We start from the raw sequence: 14,219 nt of genomic DNA on the forward strand, positions 1-14,219 counted from the left end.
TCCTGTTTACTTTGGGGGGCTCCACATGATCTGGCAATACGAAATCTAGGTAATGTATAGAGACGTCGAAGTATTCTCCTAAATGGCAAAAAGGAGGGCAACGGAAGGAACGCAGGTGATGAAGACGACGCCAGTGACAATGAAGACCCCTGGATGGAGCGAAGGCCCCGCGGCTGCAGCGTGCCAGCACTCTGGGACCTTTTCCATGTCACAGAAGAGGAAAGAAAGCCAGCTCCCATGCTGGGGGCTGCCCCAGGCGATGCGATGCCAGGCCCCCGGGAGTCCCACAGTTCCAAGGTTATTACCATCCTGCTCGAAGGACCATGTGCAGGAGACATCTTACAGTTTGCAAGAAAAGTAGTTACAACACGCAAAAGCCCTAGATAAGTGGCAACTAGGTAAAAGAAGCAACACGTACATTGTTGGGTTTTATCTTTTCAATGAGAATTTTATGTTTTCAATGAACACTGTGTATATTTAAGATATACAACATGCTGTTCTGATACACACATGCATTGGGAAATGATTACTGTAATGAAGCTAATTAACATATCCATCCCCTTACACAGTTTTCTGTTGGGGGTGGGGGGTGGAGCACAGTTAAGATCTACTCTCTCAGCAAACAGCAGACAATACTGTTACACTGGGACTTAGCTGGCTTTGGTTTTGTTTTTGTGTCGTCAAAGCGAACAGTCCAGGGCAAAGAGATGTTGAGGGTCAAGTCTGTAAAGAGTTCTTCAGCGCCTGACACTGGTGTCTCTGTGGCAACCCCTTTGTGAAGACACCCACAACTCTCACTCCTTTTACAAAAGTTAAGATCAGGGTGAAGATTATTATGGAATAATTTCATAGCATGTCTCAATACAAAAACACTGCGGGCATCAAATTGGGTCTTAATCACTACAACTGCTAGCCTGCGAAATGAAGGAAAATACTGTACATAATAAGCAACATAAAATAGATGAAGTCGCCCTGGCTGGCGTAGCTCAGTGGATTGAGCGCGGGCTGCGAACCAAAGTGTCGCAGGTTCGATTCCCAGCCAGGGCACATGCCTGGGTTGCAGGCCATGACCCCCAACAACTGCATATTGATGTTTCTCTCTCTCTCTCTCTTTCTCCTTCCCTTCCCTCTCTAAAAATAAATAAATAAAATCTTTAAAAAAATAGATGAAGTCATTCTTTCTCTCCAAAATTACTAAAACAATAAAAACTTTAAAGTTTTATCCCAAACATCCATTTTTTTCTTTAATACTATTAAAAGCAGCCATAACTATAGAACATAGTGAGTGAGTCTATATTTGGCTTTCATTTATAGTTTTCTTTAATTAACAAAATTATATTGAACATTATTAAACGGCTCATTTTTTAAAATATCATCCTTTCCTTTCCCGAATATTCCATACATCTTTTGTCCTAGGTTTCATTTTATAGATCCGGCTTCACTGATGGCCACTTTTTAATACAACTTTCACATAAATGAAGGTTTTCATGAACAACAGGAAAAGTTCCATAAATATACCCATGAGATTTAGACATGAAAACAGTGAAAATTTTTCTTGCCTAAATCAACCTGATACTTTTTTTAAAATTAGATTTCATTACAAATTTAGTATTTTGCAACAGCTATGGTGAAATGCTACCAAAGACAGTCCTGAGTTGGTCTCTATAGAAAACACATTCTATATTGGTAAACGTTGCCTTAAAAAAAAAAAAGTCTGCCCTGACTGGCATAGCTCAGTGGATTGAGCGCGGGCTGCGAACCAAAGCATCACAGGTTCAATTCCCAGCCAGGGCACATGCCTGGGTTGCAGGCCACAGCCCCCAGCAACCGCACATTGATGTTTCTCTCTCTTTCTCCCTCCCTTCCCTCTCTAAAAATAAATAAATAAAATCTTTAAAAAAAAAAAGTCTGATGCACATAGTAAGCTCCTCGAAGTCAGGTTTAAATGGTTCTACTCACAAAGCGTTTGGGTGAGGTGGAACTTGCCCCTGATGCCTCTGACGCCGCGGGGGAGGTGCACATTTCCGTACCAAACGACACTTACCTTCCGGTAAATCATGTGGCACATGGCGACGCGCAGCCTCATGCCCGCACACTGGACGTGGTAGAAGTACAGGTGGTGCAGCATGGCCAGCACGAGCGTGCAGAGCGTCAGCATGGTGGCGTAGATGTAGGCGTTCTGCAGCGCCACGGCATCGGCGGGGTCGTAGTTTTCAAAATAACCAATAATCTTCCCCAAAAATATGGGCTGGGTTATTCTGATGCTCTCCTAAAAAGAAAAGAGGGGGGCGGAGCCTTAGTGAGAAACACAAGCCGTACCAGTGTTTCGTTTCTTCAGGCAGCTCTACTTTTATTATTAGCATATACGAAAGGCTACACCCATCACTAATCGAAGTGCTACAGCCATCCATCACTAATCCAAAAGAAAACGACTTCCTTCTTTATGACAAGCAGACAGCAGTCCCAACCTTAAGCCAAAATCAGAAGTTCGAAGACCATAAAGCTTTAGGACCCTGTGTGTGACACACCGTAGATGCTCCGTACATGTTACAACTGGTACTTTAGAATGCACTGGCAAAACGCCACCCGAGCCACGGCCTAAGATGAGTCGGGAGAAAAGTGACTAAAGAAGGATAAAGAATTTGCTGACCTACAGACGGCCCACTTCTTCTGTCCTTGTGAAGTCCCGGCCCCAAGGAAAAGCCAAGACCGGTTCACGTGCCAGAGGCACACTCTTTCCCCGCTTCTGCTTCAAGAGCCTTTTACAAACTGAGACGTTGGCGCAAACACAGATCACAAGGGAGAACCCTCCAAGCTTTCCCAGCCCAAATTCAACACGCTGGGAAATCAGGAGAAGGAAGTCCAGCGGCTGCTGGAAGATCACAAAGACAGTTTTATTCAAGTATTAAAGCAACCAGACTTGGGAGGTTCCCAGGCTCTCTCTCAGCCCTGTGGGTTGTCACTTCAACATGTCTCTAGCCTCTAGAAGCGGGGAGGTGTCCAAACCTCAGCTCCTTGGAGTCAAAAATTAAACACGGTGAAAGCCAAGCTAAAAAAAAAAAAATAATGTCATCCGAGGTTCTCTATCAGCCATGCGTTGCAGGTGCTCATTTGGAAAGATATTAACAATCATCTACTTCCCCAAGGCAAAAATTAAAATCCTACACCGATGAGGGGGCCATCATTGGGCTTACTTCCTGTGTAAGATGTAGGGAAAGTACTTTTCTCCCCCGAGACAGAAGGCAAAGAAACAGCAAAGCCTGCCCCTCCCTGACAAATGGCCACTCCATCCCACACACGACCAATTGTCCCTCCTTTGTAAGGTACACTTCTCCCCATCAAAGAAAACCGAACAGTGCAAAGCCAAGTCACCAGAAAGTACCCACAGAGGCCCTCGCCATCATTTCCCCCACAGACTTCTCCAAAGTCTGGAAATTGTTCAAGAACTCGACTTGGAAACAAGCACTGCCTTTTCAGCAATCCCTCAACTGACAGGTTTGCCTTGACTAGCTCTTTCCTGCCTGTCCACAGTGAGGAACTCACGCACAAAAGGGAGGGAGAGTCCGAACACTAAACGTGGAACAAAACTAACACACACTCTCTTCTGCACCCACTGGTGGTGCCTGACCAGGATGTTTACAGGAAGCGGCCCCCATCCCTGAAATGGACATGGCACTGCTCCCCAACCCCACTACCCTGCTGTGGGCACACGCGCACACCTGCTCACGGCCTTCGCCTTCCAAGAGCCCACGGAAGTCTTCATCTACTTTCTACAGGGAAGGAACACTGTTCAGCTGAAGAATTACGAGTAAGATGATCAGGCCTCAGGAGCACAAAGACTCACTGTTACCCTTCCAGCACGCCCTTCCATTCACCCCAAGAGGCACGAATAATAATTCACAGACGAACTCTCATGCAGCGGGTCATAAAACAGACTTTAATAAGAGTTTACTGAGGCGAAAAGCCAGAGGCTTACAAAGAAAGGACTATCAAACTGTCCACACAGGCAGCCCCAACCCAGGTCCAGCCAAGGGCAGTCCAGACCGGCAGCACGCGAGCCTGCGGCTGCCCACCACAGGCCCAGAGGGGACACCGGCCACCCCAAGCTTTTGGAGAACTTACGACTGTCTCTGGGGCTCAGTGTTGCCTGTTACTCAGCTCCCTTTTGCACCTGACATGAGTACAATGACAAGAGAATGTTGAGAATACTGTCACCCATTAGAGAGAATACTGATAAAGGCAACAAACCCCACAAAATAAAGGGGGTCACTACCACCTAGGCATCCTGACTCTTCTGCTGAGACAGTCTTTAACCATCCGGCTGGGCAAATAAGCTCACTAATGAGTAATGCCCGGTCACGGCCCCCACCTTCCCACACACCTGTCCACGCTTGATCACGGTCCTCAACAAGTAAGAAACAGGACAACTGGGAAAACAGGCATTATAAAACTTGCAAGTAACCAAATTAAAACCTTCTGGATGACTATAGCTAATGCTGCTGTATGATATACAGGCAAGTTAAGAGAGTAATTCCTAAGAGTTCTCACAGGAAGGAGAAATATTTTTCCCGTTTTTGTTTTTACCATATCTATATGTATCTATATTTTTGCAACAATCATTTCTTAATTATTTCTCAATAAAATTGTGGGGAATTTATTTCTTAACTCTCTTGAATAGCAGGAAGGAAGTCAAAAGTTACTCATGCAATCCCTTTATCTTTGAAACTAATCTCTGACCTCCTGGGAAGATTCTTCCCACAAACCGACTGGAATGCAGTCTTTATTCCTTCACAAGAACGCTCAACTGTGAGACCATGAAGGCATGTTTAAAAGAGCCCAATATGAGCCCTGGCTGGTGTGGCTCAGTGGATTCAGCACCAGCCTTGAACCTAGTGCTTGCCGGTTCAATTCCCAGTCAGGGCACATGCCTGGGTTGCGGGCCAGGTCCCCACTAGGGGGCGTCCAAGAGGCAACCTACTGCTGTTTCTCTCATACATCATGTTTCTCTCTAACTTCCTCCCTCCTTTCCCCTCTCTCTAAAAATAAGTAAATAAAATCTTTAAAGTCTATTAAAAAATAAAAACAGCCTCTTCTGTTCATTTGACTTTAGAACCAAGAAAACATTTATGGAATTTTAGAACAATTACATTCTTAAAAAGCAGTTCCCCTGGCTGGCGTAGCTCAGTAGATTGAGTGCGGGCTGCGAACCAAAGCATTGCAGGTTCGATTCCCAGTCAGGGCACGTGCTTGGGTTGCAGGCCACGGCCCCCAGCAACCGCACATTGATGTTTCTCTTTCTCTCTCTTTCTCCCTCCCTTCCCTCTCTAAAAATAAATAAATAAAATCTTTTTAAAAAAAGCAGTTCCTCAAATTTCAGAGTAAAATGAAGCAAATGCACCTAAATATAAACCCATCCAGTCGTTGGCATAAGCACACAAAAAAAGAATGATTACAAGTAGTTTTAAATAAAATAATCTAAAAATACACTCTCAGTATTTTCAGTATAAATGTGATATACCAAGCAATATGAACTGCAAGAAAATCTTCATTTTTTTTCAGAAGTCACATTATGGGTGACAGTGTTGATACCATAAGACAAAAGAAATGAATAATTATGTTTTCATTGAGAACTGAGATTAGGCACAAGAGAAAGAAGAATAAACGATGGGAAAAAAGAGAGACAGATGGAAGAGAGAAAGATGTTAGAGTAATGAGATTAAGTAAAAACACTAATATCCTTAGTATGGTTTGCACTGTAAATACCCAAAAGCGCTCATGGTTATGTTTACCTTTTAAAAGCGTATTCTAGCTTGGTCCAATCAAAGTAGAGAAACAATAACCAGCCTAGCAGCCATGAGCACCTCTAGGACCTGAACTATAGTCTCTACACACCATGTCCCACTAAAAGGAGCCAGGGCTACTTGGAGAAATGGCTGATTCCAGGGTAGGGCAAAACCTATACAGAAGAGGCAGAAACATCTCGTCACTCCAGAGAGCAAGGAAACAAGCAAAGACTATTAGAGTATGTTGGAGAGACTTAGGACTCCCACTGGCCGAAGATGACCAAAGTTTGGCCTTAGAGAAATAATTGGAATGCACTGAAGTACCTGAGAAATGCTGAAATCCATGAGGTCATACTGATACTCATTAAAAAAAAAAAAGCATTACCCCAGAGGAGAAGGCTGGAGAACCAACTCACTATTTTGAAAACCAGTTACACAATTCAGAACGTTCCCTGCCCTTCCTACAGGTGCTGTACCTCAGAGTAACCAAAGTGTTGATGATAATGGGCCAATTCTCTTCATGCAAAGAGTTCCACTAATAAGTGAAGAAAGGAAGAATCGGAATATCCCCATTTTGCAACTCCCTCATGATTACTGGATCTTAAGCAACAATCACAAATAACTGCTAACATCACACACACACACACACAAATACAACCAGGTGTTATGCACCTGTCCTGTGCCTGGGAAGGGAGGTAACACGACCCCACCTAAGAGTAATCCTGCCAAAGAGAGTGAGGAGAAGCTGAGTCAGATCAAGCTTCTGGATCTAACCACCAACTTAAGTGCCAGAGGGCACGCGGTTGTAGTGGTGGCGAAGGGGGTCGATGGCCTAAACCCAGACCTTGGGAATTTCTACAAGACGAACAACCTGGTTCCTTCAGTTCAGCTGGACAGATGACAGACAGATATATAAACCCACAAAAACATCCATATAGACAGACAGACACAGACAGATACACAGCAGAGCGGGAAAGAGAGAGGAGAGATGGCGGGAAAATAGAAAAAGAACCAATATAACCCACATCAATTAAATGCACCTTATGTAGATACGCCTTCAAATGATGAGGAGAAAATTTAAAAAAAAGAAGACAAAGAAATGTGAATACTGTCTGGACAGTAATGATATTAAAGCAGCAAGACTGGTCCTGAGTTGATAGTACGGAGGCTGGCTTAGGGTTCCGTAAGGGCTTGATCACCCTGCAGGGGAGGAAGGAGTCTTCCCTCCACCCTTCTGAGTTCTTGGATGAGACCCCCTACAATAAAAGGCAGGATCACGAGAGAAAAGCCAACAGAAGCTTAGTAATACGCATACCTCCTGCATACACGGGAGATGCCCAGAGAAACTGCGTAACACCAAGCTACCACCTTAAACAGCATCTTCAGCGAAAGGCAGAAGCAGGAACGCGGGGGCAGCTGTGAGGGGCTAGCAGGAACAGCACGGGGAACAAGGGTGCAGCTGGGTTTGTCGTGCAGATTTAAGCCTGTTAAAGCCAGAGCCGGGCAGAAAGGGAGACGGACAGAAAGGGAGCCGGGACAGAACAGCGATTTCCTTTATAAACGTAAACCTCCCTTACAGAAGAGTCCCTCCAACTGTGTCCAGAGCTTCTCCCATGTCTGCTCTTTCTCAAAAAGTATCTGCTCAAATGGTGTTTTTGCCAAAGGGGCATATCCTGGGGTGGCCTCTCCTGCTACCCATCCATCCTATTCTGTGTTCATATTTTTGAAATGTTCTTAAAAACTTAAAAGAAAAAAAAAAACACTGCATGGCGCAGCTGACAGAGGAGCACACCGCCGCTGTCAGAGAAACACCCCCTCTGGTGGCTGCCGGGCCCCTGGTGGCTGCCGGGCCCCTGGGCGCAGCCGTGGCAGGGGAGAAAGCCTCAGGACGGAATGCAAGGGCGCCAGCCCAGGAATCAGAACGTTTTGCTTCAGAAACCAGATGGGCTGCTTGTAAGTCACAGAACCCGAAGCCTGTCCCCCGCCCTGCACGTCCTTACCTGCAGAAATACCTGCCTTGTCTACTTGGAGGGAATCCTGGGACAACCACTTGAGCTAAGAGAGCAAATGTGCTGGGAAAGCGGTGGGGGCTGGTTTCACGAAGGGCTCGGAGAGCGCGCGCCTGTGCGCACGCTCAGTGGGCTGCGCATGCTCAGTGGGCGACCGCGGCCCGACGAGAAACCCCAACAGAAGTCCCTCCCGAGGGCCAGCGTTTCTGTTCTAGACAGTCATTGGACGTGTCACTTGCTAAGCAGATTTTTTGGTTCAACCATTACGAATGTAATCCTTTACACAGGAGTCACTCCCCTGACTTCTACAGGAAAGACGGGCTGAGGAGCATCTCTTGTTGAGGATGCAGGACCATCACCATGGACACCGCTAGGGGGATGCTGTGCCCCTAGGACCAGCAGGGGGCGCACAGCAGGGGCACTCTGGGGGGTTTCCTGGGAGCTTTTCCTGTCCCTAGGTCGCTTCCTCCTTCCGTCCTTAGTTCTGTAGCCCCCACAGCCACCACCCGCACCCTGGTAGTTGCTGCCAGCCCACAGTTCCTTCAGCAGCCACTCCTTGGCCTCCTGGGTTAAGCAGAGGTGAGGGGCACTTGGAAAAAAGAGCTGGGAACGCCACACAAAGACCCAGAGAGCTCTCGAGAATCAGCGCTGAGTCAAGGCACTAACTCTACTCAGAGAGCTTTGTTCAACCTGTTTTCCTCTGCCCAGAGGCCGAGTTCCAACACAAAGACAGATGCAAACGTCAGGCTTCCTACAGCCTCCACCTGGGCCAAAGACAGTCAACAACAGGGGTCCCAGACAAAGGCCAGTCACGGGGCAGGGCCAGCAGGTGCCTGCACCCATTTCTAAGGGTCACTGGAATCGTCCACTCCTCCCCTCCCAGGAGAAGGGGACTGGAGAAGCCACAGTGGCTCTTCGAGGACACACCAGTGGGTGGAGACCTCCTCTCTCAAAGTAATGGCCCCAGGACTGAGGAGATGGCCTCTGCCCTCCTTCAGCCCTAGAAAAGGCCTCCTCCTCTCTACCCCGAAGGCTCTGGGCAGGCAGGCTGGCTCCTTCCCCAACACAGTCCCCAGGGAGGTGCACACAGGGGCCAGACGTGCCGGGAACTCACTGGCTGTTCCCTACTGACTAGCATCACCCTGGAAGAACACCAAGTTCACCATTAACTGGTACCTGTAGCTCCAAGCATCACAATCGTTCTGCAGTTCTCCCAGGACAGCTTTTCACTGCTTTGAAACCCCAACCTGAAAAGCCTTGCCCGGGACTGGCGTCGCCCAGCCCCTTCCCACAGGCGCTGCCACAGCACACAGGGAAGGCCCTGTCCACACTGTGGCTGGTAATAGCACACTGCTTGGAAGTCGTGGATAATCTGCCTGCCTTGAAAACGCCAGGATGAATTTAGATCTTCCACTCTCTAAGGATGAATTTAGATCTTCCACTCTCTAAGACACAAAGACCAAGCGGTGGCAGCATAGGTACAAGACCACGAAACGGGAAACTGCTTCAAGAAATCGACCGTTAAATGAACATTCATTCATCTCACTCAGTAACTAGTTCCAATCACTGAAAACTCAAAACAGAGCTTGAAACTTAATAGTTTCGCCTTAAGAAGTAATTTCTGTCTAACTTCTCCCAAACCCCAGCATGTCAACAGGCCAGTTTAAGAAAACAAGAATATTTGCTGTGTTGGATTTCAGGCTTCTTTTGGCTGCCAGAAAAAAAAAAATTCAAGGTTTACTTCCAGTTCACCTCCAATGACTCTTAGAGATCCCTGAACATCACCGCATCAGAAGTCAGCGCTCCGCCAGGCATCATAAACACACAGCGTCAGGATGGACACCATCAGCTCATCACCAGGCTCATCTAGGGACTCCAGGCAACTGTCTACTTTTAACCATAACCATAACCACCAAGGTACGGCCTGAACAGAGCAGGAACAAGCGGGCACCCTGCTGGAAGATAGCCCAGTGCCACTTCACGTCTGATTTACCTGCTCCCAGCCCTGCCCGGTTCCACCCAGCTGTCACCATTTGCACCCCGGGCCTGATGCGTCCCGTCCCCCACGATGAGGAAGTATGTTCAGACACAGGAATGGACCTGCCCCCGACACAAGCGACTGAGCTGGGGTCCCCGTCGGTGTTGAGCACGTGCACATCCACTCCCGGACCCCCCCAGGACGCGAGCTCTCAGCAGAGAGCCAGGTCTTCTTGCTCAGGGACCACACGGCGGACTCAAACCATGTCCCACCCGAGACCACAACTGCCCCCCGGTCTGTCTTGGGGAGCCGACCTGGAATGGGGCCCTGAGAGTGTGAACGGATGTCTGTGAACTTTGCTCGCCTGGGCAGCCACAGCTGCACCCACGTGGGGGTAGTAGTGACCGGAAGGTGCTTCTACGAGGCCTCTGGTCCATGCGGTCCATGACGCTGCTGCTAACATCCACACCCGGACCACCTCCAGCACCCAGGGGACGTGGCCCCGTGGGCTCAACCCCCATTTACAATCAGCCAGCTGACTTCCCGCTCCAGGGGTGCTGAGTGTCCTCCTTAAGACGGCCAGGCCAAGTCCGAGGTGCATCCATTCGTCCGAGCCCCTGAAGGCACTGAACGAGCTCTCAGTCACAGACATGGTCAGTCTCTGCCTTGAGACCCTGGGCACAATGTGCACCTTCGTGGCACCACGTGCACCTTCGTGGCACCACGTGTCCTCTTTTCTAAAACGGGTTACAATCGTCCTTCCCACCGCGTGTGAGCCGGCCAAAGGGATAAATGTCATATGACGTGTCGAAGTGCTCAGAGCCGTTTCTGACGCACATTTTTCAAGTACTCCTTGTTACTACCATACTAACGATACTGCTGCCGCCGCCACCACCAAGTAAGCCCCTGCTGGAACTGCGGCAGGGACTGCCCTTCCCCGGTAGCATGAACCCCTGCTGCTGTTACTACTGAATATAGTTACTACGGAGGAGTATCAGTACTGCTGCGGGGAGGATGAGCTCCCATGCTGGCCAGGCACTCCACCCCCAGTCTTCCGCCATGACTACCCACCCTCCTAAAAGAGAAGCCAGGCCAGCTCTCTACCGGCTGCACTGAGCCCCCCAGCCCCGGTGCCTGGGGTCTCCTAACAGTGAAGTCTCACCGGGGCAGTAAGCCCCGCGCCCCAGCAGGGCCGATCCCGTCTCAGGAGGGGCCCTGGCTGCTGTGGCTCTGCCTCTGTGACCACTTCTCCCAGATTCTGCCCCGTAAAGACCAGAAGCTCACAGTGAGCTGGGATCTAGTCACCGTGTGGGGCTGAGAGAGCCCACCCCAAGGAGCCGACAGCCCGTGACAGAGAGGAAGTCCAGAAGCTCACTGGGTAGACCCCAGTGACATGGGCTGCCTTTCAGGGTCTACCTGTCCTGGTAGCTACGGGACACAAGAGCACAGCACTGCGGAGGGACGATGCTCCATGATACCATCCCCACGAACCCCAAAGCCACGCACCCCAGCCACCCACCACCTTACACGGCGCAGGCCCAGGCCCGAGGCTCCACCCATTCCTGGCGAGCAGAGTTCCTATGGGGGTGCCGTGAGGTCCGCAGTGACACTGGGTCAGGAAATGCTGCATGCACGGGCCACAACGACACGGGCTTAACCACCCTGCTCATTTCAAACTGACGTATCTGTGCAAGGTCAAAGCCAGGCTAGACACTGTAAGGGGCTCCTGCACCATCTAACACCCCCGGGTCTCCCCACCGGTTTGCGCCTCCACCCTGCCCGTCACGGGCCCCAGCAGCATTCCAGCAGTGGCGGGGCTCTGCCCCACCCACCTGCCTCCACCCTCCGGCGCACGGGCCAAACCGCCTCCGTCACCAAGAACGTCAGTCTCCCAGGGCCACGCAGGCACCTGTGAACTGACAGATTCTCCAGTTTTTTCCCATTGTGTTGAGCTGAGCTCCCCTACCTAGTGACCCACCGGCCACAGCGCCCTTCAGCACAACGAGTCTGTTACACCAGAGCTACGCCTCCCACATCCAAACCCTCTGGCCCACGCATCTCCCTCCTGTGACAGCTCACCACCCTTCTGCAGCTACGGCAACTATTTCATAGCAACCGCAATGTCTCTCTCCACCGATCTCACGCCCATGCAGGGCCACCGATGTCCCTAGGGCAGTACTCAAGGGCCACGGAGCATGAGCCAGGCGGGCAGGTTTTCAGCGTGCCTACCCAGAACAGGACGGCTTGCTCTCTCCGGCACCAAGCCCCCAGGCAGAGCAGTGTCCTCCTAGGGGATCTTCGCCGAGGCCCTTCGTGGGAATGGAGACCACTGAGCGCACGGCTTTCTGCCTTTGGTCCTTCACTGCCCGTCCCCTTCCTACACTCGGTAATGGCTCCCGGGACCCCGCCTTCCAACCAGCAATCCAGCCCAACCACCAGGAGCAAGGAACCAGAATGGGGGGGCACGCATTCTCCAGAGTCCACAGCGGAGCCAGAGCACCTCCAAAGAGTGGCCTCCGTCCCCCTGTGCCCGGCCCCACTGAGAAGGCAGCAGCCTGAGGTGCATGCACTCCTTCCTGGGACCCCCCCCGCCACCCCCGGCTGGCTCTGGCTCCGATACAGGGTCCCCGGGTGCCGTTTCCCTGGAAGGGGAGAGGTGACAACGCCTGCTTGGAAGGACATCGATCAGCTTTGGCTGGGTCAAGTCGACAACTACTTGTCGGGCCCCTGTAAGCGTCTTCTGTTATTCCGGGCACTGGTCCGAATGCACCGCCTCCAAACCACAGGGTGCGTGTTCCTGGGGGGCGTAGGGTCTGCCCTTGGTCCAGGATCCCTCGGCACTGACAACACTGACGCAGCACCAGCAGTGTCCTGACGTGGTATTAAAATGTCTTTGCAACGCTGTGCTTTCACAACCCTCTGTTTTAATTAGTTAAAACACGGCAATCCCCCTGAGGTCCAGTCACCTAGGTGTATTTGCCCAGTCTAACGATGACCACGACTGCTGAGCGACACCCTGTTTCCTCCTGGACACGGTTCATCCTCCAGCCCGAACTTCCCTCTCCCCTCGACGGTCCCACCCGTCTAAATACTTGCCCCACACCACGCAAGAAAGCAATTCATTGTAGGTGAAAACTTTTACCTCGACTAACGTAAAAATTCCCAAAATTAAATAGGACTTCCAGTAACACTTGATGATTGCTTTTGTTAACGAAGGCTTCTGGGAGTCGTTCTCGGCTCTCGAGACCTCTTTATCCCAGTACCTGCCAAGGAGAAACAGAGCATGGTGAGGACCAGCGCCCCCTGACACACGGCGAACCGGGGCAGGGAGCGGAGGGGAAGGGAGGAGTCCGCCACAAGGCACTTGGTGGCTGTCCCGACAATGCTGGCTGGCCGTCTGCAGGGCTCCTGCGAGACGTGTGGTGCAGCCCAAGAAGGCAGGCAGGAGGGCAGACAGCTTCCTCCAGTGACACCTTCTCCCCGGTTAGGTCTGGGCCCCCCCACCACTTCCACAGATGCCCAGGAAATGGGTTTCGCCACCCCGCTCCCAGAGCAGGCTCAGCCCAGGGACGGCCGGAGGGGAGGGCGGTGTGCCACACCGGGAGAAGCGGGCTCCGGCTCTTCCAAAGGCAGGCAACACCCCCTCCAAACCACTGGCCACACACTTAAGAGGTTCTCCTTCCTGCCCCTCCTCCTTCCTGCCTGCTGCCTACCTTTGTAACTCTTCTCCAAGGTGCTTGGAGCGGTCCTCTGGAAGCACGGAGTACATGTCATCTTCTTCTAATCTCCGTTTGTGGCCGATTTTAAACAAGGGGTTTAGCCAACTGTGGAAAAGGAAGAGAAAAGGAATGACATCCATCCAAAAACACACACGTGTCTGATCAGAATCCTACTTTGTGAGTTTTGGGGTTTTTTAGAGTCTACAATTTAAATATATCAATATGGGGGGTTGGAATCAGGTATTTTAGATGTGCGTGTACACCCACACAGCCCCCAGTCCCGCCTGCCCAGGGAGCCCAGAAACAAGGGCATACCCTCCCACGTCAAAGACTACCTGGCATCCAGATCATGCTTTTTTTTAAAGATTTTATTTATTTTTAAATAGAGGAAAAGAGAGGGAGGAAAGAGAGGGAGGGAAACATCAATGTGTGTGTGTGTGTGTGTGTGTGTGTGTGTGTGGTTGCCCCTCCCGTGCCCCCCTGGGGACCTGGCCCACAACCCAGGCATGTGCCCTGACTGGGAATTGAACCAGTGACTCTTTGGTTCACAGGCCAGCGCTCAATCCACTGAGCCACACCAGCCAGGGCCCAGACTGTGGTTTTTTAACACCCTTCCTCCCATGAAGGAACCACAAAGGAACACCTTGAAGAAATAACTGACAGTGTCACGCAAGCCCCTAACAATTATTAGCTTTTTTTAACTGTAATATGAGTGCCTGACATTAGGCTT

The 14,219-nt window shown here is 50.5% G+C and overlaps 1 protein-coding gene across 2 annotated transcripts in view; it reads right to left on the minus strand.

Moving 5' to 3' along the window:
• Positions 1-14,219, minus strand: part of ABCC4 (ATP binding cassette subfamily C member 4) — a 208,919-nt gene that overhangs the window by 162,085 nt on the left and 32,615 nt on the right. Inside the window, exons 2-4 of one of the 2 annotated variants that reach the window (XM_045838973.1) lie at positions 13,484-13,594; positions 12,913-13,033; positions 2,045-2,269 (exon numbers count right to left, since the gene is read on the minus strand). In XM_045838973.1, the coding sequence (XP_045694929.1) occupies positions 2,045-2,269; positions 12,913-13,033; positions 13,484-13,594 (457 nt within the window). Of the gene's footprint in view, positions 1-2,044; positions 2,270-2,650; positions 2,718-12,912; positions 13,034-13,483; positions 13,595-14,219 lie in introns of those variants that run through there. The other variant, XM_045838974.1, reaches the window with a different exon arrangement.

The sequence above is a fragment of the Phyllostomus hastatus genome, unplaced genomic scaffold (genome assembly GCF_019186645.2).
Source record: "Phyllostomus hastatus isolate PE091 unplaced genomic scaffold, TTU_PhHast_1.1 phas_contig_29, whole genome shotgun sequence".
Taxonomy (NCBI): domain Eukaryota; kingdom Metazoa; phylum Chordata; class Mammalia; order Chiroptera; family Phyllostomidae; genus Phyllostomus; species Phyllostomus hastatus.